General features: G+C 35.7%; 1 protein-coding gene and 1 long non-coding RNA gene across 5 annotated transcripts in view; one reads left to right on the top strand and one right to left on the bottom strand.

Moving 5' to 3' along the window:
• Positions 1–20980, bottom strand: part of LOC136036068 (MFS-type transporter SLC18B1-like) — a 60467-nt gene that overhangs the window by 19765 nt on the left and 19722 nt on the right. For all 4 annotated transcript variants that reach the window (XM_065718026.1, XM_065718024.1, XM_065718027.1 and 1 more), the window contains exon 5: positions 851–993. In XM_065718026.1, the coding sequence (XP_065574098.1) occupies positions 851–993 (143 nt within the window). The remainder of the gene's footprint in view (positions 1–850; positions 994–20980) is intronic.
• On the top strand, positions 1284–19869 carry LOC136036069 (uncharacterized). The gene is made up of 3 exons (XR_010619626.1): positions 1284–1362; positions 5455–5886; positions 19761–19869. It is a non-coding gene; the product is annotated as an uncharacterized LOC136036069 (long non-coding RNA).

Below are 20980 nucleotides of genomic sequence, written 5' to 3'. Positions count from 1 at the left end.
AAAACAAAGAAGATATAAATAAAACCAGAAAACATACAAGAAATAAAAGGAAATGTATAAGAAAAATACTACAAAAGAGCAAATTAGAGAAACAGGCTTCAGGCCCTCACACGCTTGTTATTACAAAGTCAAAAAGTAAGGATTCACTAAAAATTGACATTCTAATATAGTTGAGTACGAAAGTTAATCATTTACTTTTATTTATACTTGTGTTGTTGCTAGTGGGTTATTCCCTTTTTTAATCCATGTCCAAAGGAAAAGTTGGAGGTACGAAGTGATATCCATAAAGGTAAATGCAAACTAAACCACTTCTATAAATATTCGCATATCAACAACTGAAAACTTTCTACAAGTTAAGCAATCATGCTGAAATACCAAACTTTTATTCTTTTTAAAAATGATTTTGACGACCGTATAAGCGAAATTATTTTACTCTGACCAGAAACAGCAGCAAACCGAATATTTGCCACCTTGGATATGCGGGCAATTTGCCCAATTATGTTTTAGTCGGGCAACGTGAAATCAGGCTGCAAAAAGGATTTTTTTTTTCATTTGGAATTAAACGAAATGACAAAAAAAAACAAATATATATTTGCTTCTTCGGACAGATAGGAGAATATTGTCAAAAATTTATAGCAAAGGACTTGTTGAGCAAAAATATATTTAATTTACCTCGTGTAAATGGATACTTAGTGTTGGATCAATAGCACCCCATGCAGCAGACGTAGCAGCTATTATGAGACAAACCATTAATTATTTACCTCGTGTAAATGGATACTTAGTGTTGGATCAATAGCACCCCATGCAGCAGACGTAGCAGCTATTATGAGACAAACCATTAATTATTTACCTCGTGTAAATGGATACTTAGTGTTGGATCAATAGCACCCCATGCAGCAGACGTGGCAGCTATTATAAGACAAACCATTAAAACTCCAGGATATGAAATAACTTTCCAGAAACCAATATTTTGTTCTAATCTCTCATCTTTTTCTGAAAGTGAGAACATGTATTAGGAATTGCAGAATTTGAAAGGCTTAAAAGAAACGGCTATAACCAACACCATAGACATATTAAATTTACTTTGAGAATGGAGTATTTCTCCTTGGGGACCTTGAGACTCAATTTTACCTTTCTTTGTACAAAATTGTTTCTGGCAATTGATGAGATTCGTAGTCATAAGTAGCAAGGCCATCACGAATCCGAGCATTGCCCTCCCTCAGGGCATTCTCCAAGACGCACAGGTGGCTATTACATTTCATTGCACACAGTTTAGCTGGTGCTGTGTATTGAAGTCAATGAGCTGTTACTTAAGCATTGAAGCAAGGAAATTCAAATCTATAAAACGACCTTGTCAATAAAGTAGGTTTTTTTTTAATTTAAAAGTTTACACATGGAATAATTTCTGTTCGTTTTAAGTTTTAATATTGCTCCTAGGTTTTAGTTGAAAAAAAACATATTTTTCAAAATTTAAATTCTCATGTCTTTCTCAGATCATGCTCAGGCCAAGCCAAGATATGATATTAGGTACCTACCACCTCCCCTAAAATAAACAATTTCTTGTTGTTAAATTATTTATATACGTCAATAACTACAAATTGATTTTTAGTTCCCAGCTTTTCCAGTTTTTCCATTTAAGAATTAAAATACTGGATTGTAATTAAAACTTTGGACGAAATTGGTCAAAATTTTGTCAAGTACAAAAGAATTTAGTCAAAATTTTCAGGATAATCGGACATCCGAATAAATTTGTTTTTCTTTCATTTTTTTTCTATATCCCACCTCCACTCTCCCCAGTGACGACAACACTTTTTGAGCATCTACCCCTCCTTCCTGTCTATATAATGACTCAATACGCCTATTTCATCAAAGCTGCAATTATACATCACAAAACGTAATCTCATGAACAATAAAGTAAATCAACTTAGTTCAATCATGGATTATGACAAATATCTTTATTACCCATTCATCTTGTATAGACTACGTGACTTTTCAGGACCACATACGCCACAATGCGGCGTCACTTCCTCTACTACTGAAAAGCTCAACATATAGCTTGTTGATACTTTCAAATCGACTGAATATCTTAGCATTTTCAACCGATAGCAACTTAGCCCTCTTAGGACCAAAATCCCGCTTTGGTGGCACAAATGGCAGACAACACCACTTTCCCGTGACAGAATCTTTATGGTCACTTAAAAAAGCCACTAGAAATTTAGATTGCCGTTCGACAGAGTTTTTCTTTCTAATCCTTCAGGACCATCGGTGCGATAGGATCACTACAAGGAAAAATATATAACAAACTCGCATTTGTCATCTTTCTTTTCGGAAACAAGGCAAATTTCACATTGTTACAGATAGGAGCTCAAAACCTCTACAGTCTGATATGCTAAATTTAACGTTATGTATTTCAGTAATTCAGATTACTTGCCTTCTTGGGGGTATTTCTCTTCTTTTTCAAAAATCCAGCCCAAATTTCTCAGGCTCATAACTTTTGGGAGGTAGCATTTAAGTTAATGAATTGTATGTATTTAGGATCAGCATGAATTTCCAATTTGATGTATCAATTGTCATCAAAATTTTTTGGACTTGAGGTAATGGTTAACAGAGACATCCGTATTGCGATGCAAGAGGTGAAAATCTTGCACCATCGCAAGACGAACAACTGCAAAAGTATTTGGATCCTTGAGAACCTCAAGGCCTAATGTGGCGAAGGGTTCCATGTGAACAGTGGTTGTTGCTACTTGCGGAGTCCCATCATGGGGTTATAAATGGACAAGTTGATAAATTTCTGTAGGAGTCAGCACCTACGAATCAACCCGCATAAATGTCAATCTTTGTATCTAGATTAGCAAGGAAAAGCGAAGGGCCAGAAGGTTTTGGGAAACTGCATTAGCTGTTCCGGAAATAAAAAATGGGTGTCCTCGGCGGGGGAAGGCTCCGTAGTGTTCTGGCCGTTAGCGTGACTAGTGCTCTGACTTATCTCGGGGCCCAGATGCGACCGAATGGAAACTGTGTTGTCAGAGAGTCCAAGTCCATATTCTCGTTTGCCAAGCTAGTAAGCCCCCCCCCCTAAAGGGGGCACAGAAAATACGTCTGGCAAAGCTACTGGTGCAACGCCAGTATTATCACGTATCTATGGCTGACTTAAACATGAAACGGATAGTGCATTAGGATCGAGCCTTGCGCTCCTTTGTGAAGAGGGTCTTGCACCTTCCTAAATCAACCGCTACCAGTTTCCTATACAGGAAAACCAGGGACGGTGGCCTTGGTCTGCCCTGTGTTTAAAACAGAGTTATGAAATTCGTAAAGGGTCAGTTGCACAAGCTTCAGGCCTTGTCGGACTTATGGAACATTGCACTGGTACACCCAGTTGATACAACAATTGAAGCGCCGAGTTGAAAAGCTTAAGGATCATAATTGGCCACAGGAATTTTCCCTAAACTTGCAGGATCACAGGGCTTTAGCTGGTCTTTTAGCTTATAGCAATGAGTGCTAATGCTCCAAAACCTAGGTTCGGTGGTTGCTTGCCCTCGGGAGACGAAGACAGGGCAGCTTCATCGTCGAATAAATCATTTATTTCATAAGGTCGAATGGTGAAAATCACTTATAGACGACCTTGGTACCGACCGTGATGTTGTAAACAATAGAGCTGTAATTTACACTGCGATCTGCTGAGACTAAACCTACGACCAATACATTTGTCTTGCCAGTAGGCAAGTCCCCCAAATTCACCTGAATGAATTCACTGTTGTTCGTGAGGAGTGTGATTGTAGAGAGTAATGGTTAAGGACGAAGGACTGAGAAATGAAGGGGATCAACCTAACCCATTGTATGGGTAGCAGAACTTGGGGTGACTCGGCGAGAGTGTCAAGACTGGGGAATCTCTTGACACGTGCAGCGATCGATAATAAAAAACATACATTATTCCGTTCTCTGTCTATGTGTTTGCCAAGCTCGGGAATTAATTTTGACCTTTTTCGGCGATCTATACGGGTACCCTTCAAAGCTCTGAGTTCGCTTTAAAGTGAAACGCTTCGCTAAAGCAGGCAAGCAAATCAGGCAGTAGTTTCAAACTGATATATGCAACTGTTAAAATGTACGAAGGCTCCCATGCCCTATCGACAAAATATTTCATTAGAATAGTAAATCGAAAAATTTAGAAAGCCAACAAGGAAGCATTTTTCCATGGATCCAAAAGTAATGTCACCTGCTCCTACTATACCTTTCTTTTTGCCATTTCCATAGAGCTCACTATTTAATTTATGTGTTTAGGATGAAGGCAAAGAAATGGTATCCCATGTGTCTCTTATACTTCAATATAATATGGCTAAAACAAGCTGAGGGAGCAAAAGATACATGGTTTGACGTAAAAAACAACACGGCTTAGATCGCTGCCTTTGAAAATGAGAAACATACTGTTTTTTTACCGTTATGGGGAATCTCGCAGCACATTTCTACGAGAAATGGGCAATTGATCTCTATCAAGAGTTTTTACCCTCTATTTCACATATGACTAAGTCAGGAATGGTTAATGCATACATAAATGAAAAAAAAATTCTTAAATTTTACTATTTCTTAGTATTACCACTGTTTTCACAGAATCGTTTCAAGAAAAAAGTCTTTAAGGTCGTAGCAATTGCTCGAATATGCACTTTAAAGGGCCAACTGGTAATAATTTCGACGTTCATCTTCCAAAAAATTACAAATAGACAATAAAATTTGCCAAAACAGGTAATTTGTTGCAAAGATTAAAATATGTCCTTCTTTTTAATACAAGATGTGTGGAGGCTTCAACCCACTCCCCTTGAGTACTCTTCTGTTTAAGTATCTTAGCCATACCTCTTGGGAATACGACCAAGATTATATCCCTGACATTGACAGATGACACCTGCAGTGGTTATTCAGTTCTTGATGATACTTCTTTGCCAAGGTTTTTTTTTTTCTTTTTTTTTTTGCCTACTATAAACCCTGATTCAACATTGATATCTAACATTTTTTACTGAGATTGGTTTGTTAACTTTTTCCGACAATTTTTATTCGCTACGAGCATCGTTAAGGGGCGAAAGCTGTCCAAGACACTTGGTTATATCTTCAATGTTAAAGAATTTTTTTTTGTTTAAAGCAACGGGTATATTAGAGAAGTTAAATTGGAATTCACCTGATTTGGGAGACTAATTGCTATCATTTAGTTAGATTCACTTTCTTTTCGTTTGCACTCTCTGTTTTTTAAATGTTTTTTTTATGCAAAAATTCTCTTGGCTTTGTTCAAGAAAACTATATTAACAACTTTAATAAATTCATACGAGCTTGTAAATGTTTTTAAACCGAACTATTTGTTTAGATAGTTTATGTTGATTTTACTCATTTAGAAACCTTTTTAACTTTTTTTTCTCTGCAATCGATTTGGAGTTACGGAACCCCCAACTTGAACATGGGTTGTTTAATTTTCAGGTCGGTGTTTCAATTACCAGGCGTAGTGTCTTGTGCATGATACCACTAAACTAGGGTAAACCTGCCGTATATCGTTGTTCAAAACCAATCAAATATATATCAAGGAATTAAGCAAGTTCTATCCAAGAGACTGAAAAACTTTTTGAATAATGAGGAAAAGTGCAATAAAAGAGGACTTGGTTTGATTAATGTGCAAAAGGACAGGAAGAAGTTAAAACGAATATACGTGAAACTTGGAAGACCAAGACTTCCAAAGTATTTGCTGGACTTGGAGGAGGTATCTGTGCAAGAGGAGACCATTATAGAACGACCCAGACTAAAAACAATAATGACTTGTCGCAATTTAGCATCTATAATCTTGAACAATGCTCGTTGGATAGTCAATGTGCCTTATTTTCTGAAAAACTATGAAGATATTGTAATCAAACATATGTAAGTACGAATTTTTAACTTTACAAAAAAAATTATATGGCTTCGCATTGCTGACGCAAATGATAGTTTCATTACCCCCCCCCCCCCCAGCAAAAAAAGACAAAAAAGAATTGTAGAGGTTCAGAAAAATGTAACGCTTGTGCTGGAGTGGCATTTTGGAGGTACTTCCGGTCCTAGATTTGAAACTAATGCTTATTTTTTAGTATTTTTACTGAGAAAAAAGAAAAAAAGTTTGGTACTTGTATGATATAGCCACGACTTAATATTCTTCATCTAAGTAGAACCTGTTTCTCTGACGCTCAATCCTAGTGAAACATACCTAAGTATGATACAAATATAATACTTTAGAAACAAATTTGGGCTATATATATTTGCAAATTATGGGGGAGTATAAAGTATAGCGGGTCTACATGCCTAACATGTTAGGTACAATTATACTGCATATTATGACGTAAGAATTGTTTTCTAATTTCACACTCTCTAAATACTTTACCCCACCCCCTTAATGTGCAAATATATAGCCCAAATTATACCATTCCCATCTATTTTGTCATTAAATAAAAAAACACAAGTTTTTTTTAACTGAAAGCAAGGAGCGACATTAAAACTTAAAACGAACAGAAATTATCCCGTATAGTAAAGGGGTTGTCCCCTCCTCAACACCTCACTCTTTACGCTAAAGTTTGACTCTTAGTCACAACTCTACTTTTTAAAACTATAAAAAAAAAATTAGCGTAAAGAGCGAGGGGTTGAGGAGGAGACAACCCCTCAAGGAGTTGTTCGTTTTAAGTTTTACTGTCGCTCCTTACTTTCAGTTAATTTTTTTTTTTTTTTTTTAATTTCTGAACACTTTTGAATTAATGCATGTTTTGATTTCGACTCTCCGCACATAAATAATTAAAACTAAATTAACATATTAATTTTTTTGGCTAAATGGCTTTCTCACAGTTTTAATTAGAAAATTTCGGAAGAGACAAAAAGTAGCGGCGGAGGAGGCCTAGTTGCCCCCCAATTTATTGATTACTTAAAAAGGCAACTAGAACTTTTAATTTCTTACGAATGTTTTCATTAGTAAAAATATACATAACTTACGAATTGACTTACATAGCAAACTTCTATATTCGTATATTTTTATTACGTGTATGAGGGGGTTCGCCCCTTCGTCAATACCTTGCTCTTTACACTAAAGCTTCAATTTTGTCCCGATTCCTTATGAATGAGCCCTGAATCACAAAGACCAAGAATAAATAGTTGAAATTACTGAAAATACTTTAGCGCTAAGAGCGAGGTATTACGAGGAGGTGAACCCCTCATTTGGTAATAATTTCTGTTCGTTTTAAGTTTAAATGCTGATCCTTACTTTCAGTTGAAAAAGCTTTTCATATTTATTTTTCATTATTTTTTTTAATAATGCTAGAAAATCCTGCGCCCCTTCCCCCAATGACAAATTCCTCCATTGAGAGATCCTCCCACGTAACCCCCCTTCAACTTCTCCCCCCCCCCCCGAACCAAAAAAAATCACTGTGAAAACGTAAGTACACTTCCCAATAACAATTACTATACGTAAACGCTAGTCGAAGTTTGTAACTTGCACATGTAACATTTACAATGCGTCAATGGATGAACAACTTTAGTGGTCAGGGCTATATAATACAAGTACCAAAAATTCTCTTAAATCTTGAAAAAATGTCTACGGGTATGTTAATTTTTTTTATTAAATAAGGAGTTCTTGCCCTTTCCAACGTTTTCGAAAATTGGTACCCCCTACATTTGTGTGCAATTTGTTTCTTATATTTTTATTCATTGTTGGATTTAAGTTTAATGAGGGTCGGAGTAAAATGCAGAAATAAAGATTTGCGATCACGGATGCCTTGATTTGTTGCAGTAAATTTGCATAATTTTTAGGTGGAACCCCAATATGTGACATGCTTTAGAGTTTAACATTTGAAATATTCTCGTATTTCAACTAAGGGTGACCAAGATGCACCTTGACGGTGGGATAGTTATCCAGACGAAACCAAAGGATACATGTAATACTTGTTGCTTTCCGTGAGAAAAATACAATATCGACTATATACCCCATTTCCTACCATTTGAAGCCCGGGATAATTGCAAGGACCCAAAAGTCACAGGGGAGAACGTGCAGTGCTACTTATTGTGAAACCAAAAGCTCAAACTATCGACCTAAAAAAGCCTGGGAACAAGACTTTCTGCTACCCAAGAAGCCCTTGATCTGGTTGTTACCCAAAATCTATTGTTTCTTATAATTACCTATCTTTTTTTATCAGTACCCGTACCAATAGCTCAATATTTTTTCAAAGTCTGAACCTTTTCTAATCGTGGACGGAACAAAAATATCCTGAATATGTGGGGAACTGCCAACTTTTTAAAGTCCCCGCTCTTTACGCTAAGGTTTATTAATGCTTTGGTAATTTGGTTGTTTGGTAAGTATACCTTCAAAACAGACTGAGATTAATGGATATAAATTGACAATAATTGTTTATTCTTTGTTTGTTTTGCTTTGGGATCATAATATTATCTTGTTTTATTGTGTATGAATTATTTATGTGAGTGTGTTTTTTCGGTACACGGTTGCGACGCTTTTTTGTGCTACCGATTGATTTTGTCTCTGTTTTTTTATTATTTTTTTTATAATAAACTGTTACTACTACTACTACTAATACATAAATTCAAGTCTTTTGTAGTCAAACGGTTCGTGGTAACGAACTGTAGTAAGGAGCGACGCGGCTCAATAGTAACCAAAACTCAAAAAAATGGAATTTTGATACCAATAGCTACAACAAAAGAATCGCATTTTAATGCTGATTTTAAATGTATAAGTTTAATCAAGTTTAGTCTTACCCATCAAAAGTTATGAGCCTGAGAAATATTTGCATTATTTTAGAAAATAGGGGAAAACACCCCTAAAAGTCATAGAATCTTAACGAAAATTACACCATCAGATTCAACGTATCAGAGAACCCTACTGTAGAAGTTTCAAGCTCCTATCTACTAAAATGTGGAATTTTGTATTTTTTGCCAGAAGGCATATCACGGATGCGTGTTTATTTATTTGTTTGTTTTGTTGTTTTTTTCCAGGGGTGATCGTATCGACCCAGTTGTCCAAGAATGTTGCGAGAGGGCTCATTCTAACGGAAATAAAAAGTTTTTGTGCCCTTTTTAAGTGACCAAAAAAATTGGTGGGCACCTAGGCCCCCTCCCACGCTAACTATTTTCCCAAAGTCAACGGATCAAAATTCTGAGATAGCCATTTTATTCAGCGTAGTCGAAAAACCTTATAACTATGTCTTTGGGGACGACTTACTCCCCCACAGTCCCCGTGGAAGGGGCTACAAGTTACAAACTTTGACCAGTGCTTACATACAGTAATGGTTATTGGGAAGTGTACAGGCGCTTTCAGGAGGATTTTTTGGTTGGGAGAGGGGTTGAGGAGAGGGGGATATGCTGGGGGAACTTTCCATTGAGAAATTTGTCATGGGGGAAGAAAATTTCAATGAAGGGAGCACAGGATTTACTAGCATTATTAAAAAAAAACAATGAAGAAATAAATATGAAAAAGTTTTTTCAGCTGGAAGTAAGGAGCAGCATTAAAACTTAAAACGAACAGAAATTATTACCCATGTGAGGGACTCACCTCCTCCTAATACCTCGCTCTTTACGCTAAAGTATTTTTAGTAATGCCAACTATTTATTCTACGGCTTTTGTGATTCAGGGGTCATTCTTAATGAATTGGGACAAAATTTAAGATTTAGTATAAAGAGAGAGGTACTGACGAGGGGGCGAACCCTCTCATATATGTAACAAAAACATGAGAATAAAAAGTTCTTTATGTAAGCTGATTTATAAGTTACGTATATCTTTTACTAATATAAAAATTCGTAAAAAATTATAAGTTCTAGTTGCTTTTTTAATTAACCAAAAAATTGGAGGGCAACTAGGCTTCCTCCCCCACTCTTTTTTTTCTCAAAATCATTCGATCAAAATTATGAGAAAGCCATTTAGCCAAAAAAAAAAAAAAATGCCAATTTATTTTTAATTATTCCTCTGCGGAGAGCCAAAATCAAAACATGCATTGATTCAAAAACGTTCAGAAATTAAAAAAAAAAACAAGTTTTTTCAACTGAAAGTAAGGAGCGACATTAAAACTTAAAACGAACAGAAATTACTTCGGATATGAAATGGGGCTGCTTCCTCATCAACGCCCCGCTCTTTACGCTAAAGTTTTTCACTGTTTTAAAAAGTAGAGTTGAGAGAAAGAGTCAAACTTTAGCGTGAAGAGCGGGGCATCGATGAGGAAGCAACCCCTTTCAGATACGAAGTAATTTCTGTTCGTTTTAAGTTTTAATGTCGCTCCTTACTCTCAGTTGAAAAAACCTGTTTTTTTTATTTATATAAAAAGAACATATACCCAGATGGTGATCGCAAGGCGTTTCTTTTGCCAATTGTCTTGTTTAAGTTCTATCTTTCTTCTAAAACACAGGATTTTGTAACAAACCTGCAGATGCAACTTACATAAGATGGGCAAAATATAAATATCCTTGGATTCGTTACTCTCAAATTTCATCCAATCAGCATTATGAAAGTAATTGCAATTTTTTTTCCAAAGGGTTATCAGTTAGTTCTTAGGATTAGAATAATGACATTGAGCGGTTTTCTCATTTGGTCAAAAAGGGAAAATCCTTTGTATCCAAAAATTTCGCCATGATCTGATTTCCTAGAATACATAAGCTTTTCCACTTTCTATTTAATTTCACGAGTATATTTGTTTTATTATTTTTATATTGATCGTGGCAGCACCGATAGCTGCACCACAGTAAAGAGCGAACCATAGCCTATAGGAACCAAATTTTTAAGATTTTTTTAGAAAAAAAAGTCTAGGGAGATAAATTGCGGCTGGTTTTTTCCCTCCTTGGAAATCCCCCCACAGAAAATCCACCCCCGCCAAAAAAAAACCATTAAAATTTCCCCCATCACAGACAGGGCAAAAAATATGTAGCTCAAAATGTTAATTAGATGTCCTACAAGGTATCTGATAACCCCATCCCCCCACTTTTCCGTTTTTGGTTAAATCTTGGAAATCTTCAATATTATTATTATTATTAATTTATTACCCGTCAAAAACGGAAAAGACGGAGTATATAAAAGAAAAAGAAAGAAAAGCGCAAAAATTTAAATACACTTCTACTACGAACATTATAAAATAACACTAGTCCAGGGATGGTTGGTTCTTAAAACATTGGTACTGAATATATTTCTATATTTTATATATAAAATATATATTTTTTTTTATTTATAATATATATTTATGAATATATATTTATATAAGACATATATTTTTCTATCGTCCCATTTATTTTCGCAAACTCCCCAAAATAACTTGGAACTTTAGAAATGCATCTTTTCTGTTTTACTCCCCCTCCCCCATAAATCGCACTATTCTTACAAATTTGTATAATCTCTCTCTAGGCTTCTGAGCTAAGGGGACTGACTTCTCTCTCTCCTTCGCTCCCTATAGGTAAATATAACCAAGAAACAGGCATAACTTTTTACTGATGTATTGGCACCTATTTGCCTTGAGCCTTCGATTACATTTTTTTCTTGCAATTTTATTGTCTTTTTCATCATCTCTATTCCTTAGTTTCTTTTTCCTATTTTCATTTTTTTTTTATTTTCGTGCAACGATTCTATAGAGAGCCGGCTTTTTTAGAGGTCTAAAGAGATTTTTAGTCCTTTTTTATAAGTCAAAATTTATTGGTAACCAACCAGTAACGGGGTATATTTTCCACGCGGGGTAGCATCATCCGGGGAGTATATTGGAGGAGTTGTATTTTCCGGGAGAGAATTTCCTATACCCATTTTCTTTTTTTACTTTTTACTGTTTGCTTATACCCCCCCCCCCCCAATGTCAAATTTTTAGCCAATTTCTTCTTTCAGGTGCTAAGACTTACAAATTATAGCAACTATCGCAAATTTCATATTTGCGTAAATATCGCAAATATATCACAAATATTTTCAAGACAAGCATTTTTTGGTTTAACCTCCACTCTTCTATATTTAAATTTTTGGCACTGAAAGGACATTTTACTTACAAAACCGCCGTATCACCAGACAAAAAATTGGCCTTTCCATCAGGACTGGCCGCAAGATATCCGTATTAATATGAACAAAACGTCCTGAAGGATGCACTTTGCAGTCCATCTTTTTCTCAAAAGCCGATGTAGCAATTTGTTCGTACATTTTCCCATGTTCCGTTGATTTAGTTTGGCAGTTTTTGGGAAAAAGCAGTTGGCGCTGTAACGGTGCAACAGTCTTTATCCGTCTTTTACGAATTATTCCAGCTACTGATGCAGTTGTCCTTTTTTTCTGTATTCTCGCCATCTACTGTTAAAATAATTTTCCTGAAATCGCGTTGCTTCTTCTATTTAGTGGATTTCAAAGTAAGTATATTATAAACGGTTCAAAAAATCGCTTTTTGCGTCTTCAAAAGAATCAGGATTTAAATCTGGAACACATGCGTTTGGGCCGTAGTTTTTGTCGAGTTTCGAAACTTGCTTCGTTGATTGTTTTTCAAACAGATGTCTTCTAGCTTTCCTCGTCTGCTTGTTATGGCTCTTCTGGCCTGCTGCTCAGCAAGTTGCTTAAACAAACGGCTTGATGTGGATCCAAAGCTTCTGCGAAATATGCAAACGGACAGAATATCCCTTGGAAAATTTTATGCCACCAGCGGTAACACGAGTTGTTTATCGGGCTCTTCTTGTCACCATGTTGTTTTTCTTCCGATAAGCTTAGCAACTTTATCCTCATAAAATACTCTACAAGGCCGGCACGTATGCAAGGGGGAGGGCCTTTGGGCCCATCCCCCCCCCCCCCGAAATATTGTGAAATGTTTAATTTCCCCTTGGTTTCTTCGGATTTCTAGCAAAAATAGGATATTTATTAAGAATCTAGATACATGTGTGAAGCCTTTTTTGGGGGATTTTACAGCATGCAATTATCAGGTCAGGTCACTGCCCAGTTATTAATCCATTTTCAGTCTAACTTTTTACCCTCTTTGAAGTAATTAGCAATTGTACTGTTATTTTTTTTTTGTAAAGAGAGTTTGCTTTCCACAGCAAAATAGAATTATTTTTTGATATTAGGGCGTTTTTTCCCCCTTTTCAGGATAAAGTACAGCTTTTAATGGATCAATTTTGGAAACTATCCTTTTTCATTAAAATCTACGTTTTTACAATAGAAGAACTACCCCCCACAGCACCCATATTGCACTGTTAACCCTAAAATTTCCCTTTCAGTGGGATATAATAGATTAATCACTGGTTTTAAATCGCTATGAACATAACCTGAGCCTAAAACGTACTTTTGAGGCTTCAGTCTTCTTCCCCCCATCCGCTACAATACTACAGATTAAAGTTAATCTGTATTTTCCGATATAGGTGCTTTTTGCATTACTAAATTTAAAAAAAATGCTACTTTATATCTGCTGTTTCGAAGGTTTTGGCCCCCTCCCCCCGAAAAAAATTCCTGTGTACGTGCCTGTTACAAGGTTGCTAGTACTGTTTCTGATGAGAAATTGAGTTTTTCCAGTTAAAGAGTCAACGGCTGAATACACATGACTAAGAAAAATATTGCTTAAGATACCCTCTTCGCTGAATTCAACAATTTTTCCTGTCATTTTGCAGGATTATGGGTATTGTCTATGATCACCGCGAAAGAAATATAATGGTATTGCTTTCAGCTCATTTACAGGGTCTTTTACACCCTTCTCTTCTTTGGTTGTACGTGCAATTGCGCTTCTTGCAAAGTCATTTTTAAAAACTAAGAAGCCTCCTGCATTCAGGATTTTCTTTTTTACTTTATGTAAAGCCTCTTTTGGGCACTTGGTTCGCAAGTATGGTTGGCACAGTCAATTTTTTTTTATATATCTACCGTACGTTACTTTGCCTTCTCTGCATGAGTGCTAGAGTTTGCATCTTGCTACCAAACACAAATGCAATTAGTATTGTAGCATAGATTCTGGTCTTTTGTTATTTTTTTCGGCAAAGGCGATCCATTTATTGAGAAAATCAATTGCGACAAAGAATTCTGGCAGAATAAAATGTTACTAAAATTAGAAAAATTGTATCTTGAGGCAATATTACCAGAAATGTTTGGTCTTGTTTGGGCTGGGAAGGTATTAATAAAAGAATACTAATGGCTCATTTTATAATTAAAAAGTTCAGGATATCAGTTCAAGCAGTCTATGCCCCTGTTAAACCGACTGACGGAGATACTAGTGAATTAGATGAATAGAGGATGTGTCGACCAAATTTTTACTCTTAGGTTAACAACTGAAAAGTACCTTAGTTGTCCAACACCTTTGATCGTCAGTTTTATAGATTATGAGCAAGCGTTCGATTCTGTTAATAGAAGAGCGTTAGCAAAGGTCTTATCCTTATATGGTATACCAGAAAAATACTTCAAAGTGAACAATAATACTTTATGCTATGTACAAGAATAGTACTGCTGCGGTTAAAGTAGGAAATGAGGTTACCAGCTGGTTTTGTACTAAATAAGTAGTTAAGCAGGTTGTGTTCTATCCCCCTTTATATGGATTATTTTGATGGACTTTGTCTTAAGGAGCACAGGAAAGGGAATGGGGGACCACGGAATCAAATGGGGAGGAAAAACTCTCCTGGACTTAGATTACGCTGATGATTTGAGCAGTCTTGATGGAAGTGTGAGCAAAATTAATGGGCTTTTAGAGGTTTTGCGAGTTCAGGGTGCTGGAATAAGTTTGAAAATTAATGTTAAGAAGACTAAGTCTCTAAGGCTAAGAATAAGTGAAGATAAAAATGTGACGTTGGGTGACGAAACGATTGATCAGGTAGGCAGCTTCACTTACCTTGGTAGTATTATTAGTAAAGATGGTGGGAGCAGTGATGATGTTAAAAGTAGAATAGCTAAGGCTAAGGGTGTTTTTCTCACAATTAAATATAGTTTGGAAGAATAAAAAGATAAGTCTACAAACCAAGATTAGAATATTGGAAGCTACAGTGATGACAGTGGTCAAATATGGCTCTAAAGCATGGGCGCTCCAAAAAGTGGATGAAGATTTACTAGAGACATTGCTTAAGGATTGTTCTGGGTACCCGGATGATTAATCGTATTTCAAACAGTAGGCTGTAAGAAAAATGTGGTTCAATCCTGCTTTCAAGGGCTGTATTGAAAGAAAAGTTGAGATGGTTAGGGCACGTTCTGCGGATGAAGGATGACAGATTGTATTTTTTGGCCAACCTTCTAGGGCTAAACGGAAAGTCCTCGTCCTCGTCTGGGGTAGGAGGACGTAATAGAGAAAGATTTAAAGTAAATGGAAACTTATTGGGAGGGTGTAACGAGGGAGGCTTTGAATAGCCTAGGACGGAGGAGGAGCGTGCGTAGCTGTAATGGCCTCAGGCAGCTTGCTGCTGCGGTGAGTTGTTAGTAGTAGTAGTAGTAGCAATATTACCGGAAATGGTCGACGTAAGATTACCAAGAAATTTGGAAATCCGAGAGCCGTTTTTATATAAGAATTTGAAACTCACAACAGAGAAATAATTGCTGATATACGAACTAAATTAAAAAAAAAACAAACTAGTAGATAAATTCAAAGACAACGTTGCCTTTCCATGACGATAAATAAAATTTCAAATAGAAATAAATCCTTTCAATAGACAGTGACAATTCACAAAAGATACTGGATATTTCTGTCACATGTACAGTGAACGTCATCACCAGAAATACTCACATCTATTAAAAATCTATTAAAAAGATTTAGGGCAAACCCTATTTGAACTTTAATTTATCGTTTTCAAATGATATTTTTTCAACGGAAATGAAGGAGCAGCAAAAAAACTTACAACGAACAGAAATTACAACGTACACAAAGGGGGTTAACCCCTCCTCAAAACTTCGCTATTCACCCTGAAGTTTTTTAGTACTTTAAAAAAATCCTTTTATTGTTTCAATTAAACGACTCTTGTGTTTCATGAGTCGTTATTAAGGAATTGGGACAGAATTCTAACTTTAGCTTAAATAGCGGGATTTTGATGAGGGGGTAACCCCCTTCATATACGTAATAATTTATGTTCGTTTTAAGTCTTAATGTTGCTGCTAACTTTCAATAGACAATTCAATCCCGGTGAAAAATTCACCCTTGACAATTACCCTTAGCATCTCCATCTTTAAAATTGGGTCGAAAAAGAGAAAGTAAGAAAAATAAAAAGAATTCCGAATAGGAATTCTGGCAAATTCCCCAGCGTAAAATTTCTTCAGAAAAGTCCCCCCCCCCAGAAAATTCTCTCCTCTTATAAAATTTTACCCGTGGAAAATTCTCTGAGCAGAAAATACACCATCCCTCCCTCACCCAAAATGTGTTTACTAACTAAGCAATGACAAATACTATACATAAACAATGGGCAAATTTTATAACTTAAAGACGTATCCCCAGGGACTGCGGGGATCGTATTCTCTTCATGGTTAAGGCATTATATCTCAAAATTTTGATTGAACGATTTAGAGAAAAGAGGGCATAGAAGGGGTGGGATAGTTGCCCTCTAACCTTTTTGGTCGCTTAAAAAGGGCACTAGAACTTTTAATTTCCATTCGAATGAGTCGTTTTTCAATGATATACGACTATTGGTTCGATATAATCACACCTTGGGAAAACAAACAAAAAACAACAAATAAACACGTACCCGTTATCTTTCTTCTTGCAAAAAATATAAAATTTCAAATTTTCGCCGAAGAGAGCTTGAAACTTCTCCAACAGGGTTCTCAGATACGCATATTATCAGCATAATAAGCCAATTCTTTGGGTATAAATATTGACACAAAAATTCTGTTTTTTAGGGTTTGGGTTACTATTGAGCCATGTCGCTCCTTACTTACAGTTCGCTACCACGAACTATTTGATTCAAGCTTGAATTAGACAACAATTTATGAATTTGATTCGCAATTTATATTTAGCCTTAGAATCTTACAAAGCATGTTTATGTATTTAATGTGTGGTGGAATTCATGGTGTTCCAAACTTCTTTTTTTTTCAAGTAAATTTCAAAAAAAAATTCAAAATATTTTCTTCGGATTCTGATTTGATCGGAATTTGATGATTAATAGATAACAATAAATTAAGGACTAATTTTTTAGACTATTATATAACTCAACGAAACTCGGAACAAAACTCTTCCAATATCTTTCATATTTAGTGGGGATGGGAGTCAGTTTGGGGATTTTACACCGGACAGTCTTTTGCGGGCGGGAAGGTAGGGTTCGGGGATGATGGAACGTAATCGAGGAACAAACAGGGTCTTGGTACCGAAATGGAGGCATAAGGAGATAATGGCTTTAAAGATAAGGTATTTCAGCATTAGTGTTTACATAACTGCATGCACTAAAAAAAGTCTAAAATGCTGAAATGGAATGCCTTTATACATATGTATATTATTACTATGTATTGGATATAAATTTACATTCCTTAGCTGTCCTTGTCATTGAAATTGTCTTGTCTGGATTCTATTAAAACCATGGTCGGGATTTCTTCAAAATTAAAAGAAATTCCCTTTTATTTTGAAGGTCAGTCAAGACCAAATGATAAAAGGAGTGCTCTGTGTGAATGAATTTTCTAAGCCCTTAATGCATAAAAAAGATATGCAATTTCATAAGGACTCTTCTGTCACGGGAGAAGAAAATACAGCCCAGAATTTAGTCAAGGCTCCGAAAGTCATTGTGGTGCTTGCAAGTACCACATTTTGTCACAATCTGCGAGCCATTTATTAACGGATCGAGGGGCAAATATAATTGCTTGCATGAATTCTAAGAAAGGAAGAATCTGTTCGTTAGGAAGTAGCTCTTTTTTGGTGGGGGGGGGTTACAAAAATACCCACCAAAAATTTGTTTATATAAATTTCTTTTTGTTTTTACGAGTCTGACGAAAATTTCAGGGCGATTAAACCACCTCTGGATACGGTTTTGTTTCTAAGGAAATGTATTTCAGCATTAATGTTTAAATATTTCACGCGTTTAAAAGTATCAACTGTCTAACATCAGTGAATTTATGAATTTATAGTGTTTTCTTTAAACTTTCCGACAAACATAATTTTATTTTAGTTGTTTATGTATTTAAATTTCAGTTGATTCCTGCCCGTATCCCTCTTCAGTCCGTTTTTCAATCATATTTCATTTTCAACGAGTAGGGCAAACCCAATGAAAAATCGAGTTTCGAATCAGGTCTTTAACGAAAGTTTCTTTTAGCTGCTCAAGCATTTACTGTGTCAGCTGATAACCTCCTCAGACGGCTCCCCCTCAGAAAAATACTCCCCGCGCATAAAACTTTTCTCGATCAAGATAACCTCGTTTCGTAAAATTACCAGTTTATTTAAAATCCCCACTGACTCATTCCTTTTATTTTCCTCTGTTAAGGTACAAGGCATTTGCGATCAAGATAACCTCGTTTCGTAAAATTACCGTTATTACCGTTATTATATTACCGGTGAAATATTATTTTTATTTAAAATTATTTAAAATCACCGCTGACACAACCCTTTTATTTTCCTCTGTTAAGGTACAAGGCATTTTGCATAGTGAAATTTGTCCAAAGTAAAATAAAATAAAAACAGAAAAATTTGTCCAATGCATTCATTTGAAAACTTCAGTCAATTTTTACTCCCTTCTTACTAATCAGACAACAGATTCTTGATGACAGCTAGTCACCTGAAAGAGTTTGCTAATTGTTAGTTTCCTGCTTACTGATTTGCCCTTTATCTTTGATGATTTTCCCTTTTTAATTTGAAATGTTTGACTTAATGTACTGATTTGATTTTTTTCTTCTTTATTAACTTTCACTGACACATAAAGCGAATTCGGCTCTATAGAGCTTGTGATAGTCTTTTGAAAATAAATATTATCTTATCTCTTATCTTAAATGTTACAGATTCTTGCTACTAGGTTATGTAATCTCTATGCTTTGAATTTTCTGGGAAAAAGATTCCGGAATCGGTAACTCGGAAATTTATCAGCAAAGTAGCGACCCATAAAAGAGAGACATGAAAACACTACCTCAATTAATATACGTCATTCCCTCTAAAACCCGTTCATCAAAGTTGAATTGTATGCTTGTTCTGCGTGGAGACCATTCACCCCTTAATTAGTATAGAGCACAATAATCAATCACATAGAGAAGCATGGAGTTATAGTTAGCCTGTCTTAATGATTCTCGCCGATCTTTCAAAAATCGTATATACAATTTGAATATAATATAATTTGATTACTTCACAACTGCTTAATTGGTAACCTAGACAACTTTGTTTCATCCTTGGAACTGAAATATTTGGCGGGTATTTAATTTACCGCTTGGAGTCCACTTATGAATATTGCATATGGTTTCCTCGGTGAAAAAAAAAAAAACTTTGAATCAATTAAAAGAAGAAAGCAATGTTACAAAAAATGCACCGAAAAAAAGTCCTGATATCGAATTATTTCCCAACACTTCAGTTTCAGAATTCACTAAGACAACAAAAGTAAGGCTATTGTAACTAGTGGATTAAAGTAAAATTGTGTAGAGCAAGGACAATTACGCAGAGATCCCCAGTATGTGTTGTTTTCCTTATTGAAGAAGTTCAACAGGTCCAGTTCTACTAAAGGACAGTTCTTATACTTTAGCTAGCAAAGCAAGGAAGGTAATAATTCAGCGGGATCAGTGATCAGCCGCAAGATTACTCTGACTCTTGAAAATACTAGCTAAGCTTGGAATGCAAATTTAGTGGAGGACGTTGCCAGTAATATTTTAGTTTGAAAAGCCAGGTTAGGTTTTCACTGATCTTGCACTTCCTTTGTTCTAGTGAACAGGACTACAGCCTTGATCAGATAGTCGAAAAAGGAAACTAACAGAAACAAAAAGAAACTCTGATACATTCAATCAGTTCTTGATCAGAAAGCTTTGGATTTTATATTCCCTTCAGAAAGTCCATAGTGATAATTTTAACTCTAAGCTGTACTTACTGGGTCACGGACTAACTGACATATACGTACAATGAAGAATTTTAAAGTTCCATTGCTTGCACAGAATGTGTGAATCCTTTGAGTGACGAAGAATCTGTAAATTTATTGTATCTTTACTACTAAAGTTAATTTCTATTCTTTGGCTAAGCCACCAAGTTGAGACTTCGATTCTGGCACCGAACAGAAGGCTACGCGCTTTCCCAATAACTTACCAGACTTAGAAAGCGGACCCTCATTATTAGTTGAAAGTGGAGCTGGTTAGCGGTATTTCAGTCTAAAAATTTGAGTCACTTTCCAAATTCTCTTCCTAAAGACTGCTTCCACACATAATCTGTCTTAAGTTTAAAAAATTACTTTTGAGATTTTACTTTGTTAATTCTTGGGTATATTGTCTGTATGACTAATGTTATAACCCTTAGGGAACTTTTGCTTGCAAACTAGATTAAAAGAAGAATTCAGGATCTAGTTTAAAATTTAGCATCAGTTATTTTATTTTATTTTTTTTTTTTATTTTACACAGCATAAACCAGTAGATAAGGTACCATATTCAAGTATCCCGATAGATATCATAATAACAAAATATAAATACTTTCTCTAGGTGTCCCAAAGAGCATGAAAAACTAATACAGAGAAGAAACTCAAGCTCGCCAACAACAAAAAAACAATTAACACCATCTAACGTTATTCAGTAAAATAATAAAACGAATTGTAAGGTACTAATTAAGAATCTTAGTCATATTTGTTTTGTTTAACTCTTACTCCATATAAGCCTAGGATAAAATTCCCAGACATTTGCTTTGCTTCTACTGACTTTTGCAATTTCTTGAGACTCACTGTAACTGGTCTTCGCCGGAGTGTACTCCATTTTATCTTTACTCCACGTCAGTCGAGTATAAAAGCCTCAGGTATTTGCAAGACTCATAGTAACTGTCTGCACCGAGTTCCGCTTAGATTATGATTTACTGGTGCCAATGGCTGGCAATTTGTATAGCCCTTACGGTAGAGGCTGTCATCTTAGCAGTAACAGGACTCCTGTTGATTGCCATCAAACGTTCAGGTA

Source organism: Artemia franciscana, chromosome 15 (assembly GCF_032884065.1).
Source record: "Artemia franciscana chromosome 15, ASM3288406v1, whole genome shotgun sequence".
Taxonomy (NCBI): domain Eukaryota; kingdom Metazoa; phylum Arthropoda; class Branchiopoda; order Anostraca; family Artemiidae; genus Artemia; species Artemia franciscana.
Note: the sequence above shows the minus strand (reverse complement) of the source record. Positions and strands in the feature narration are given on the sequence as shown.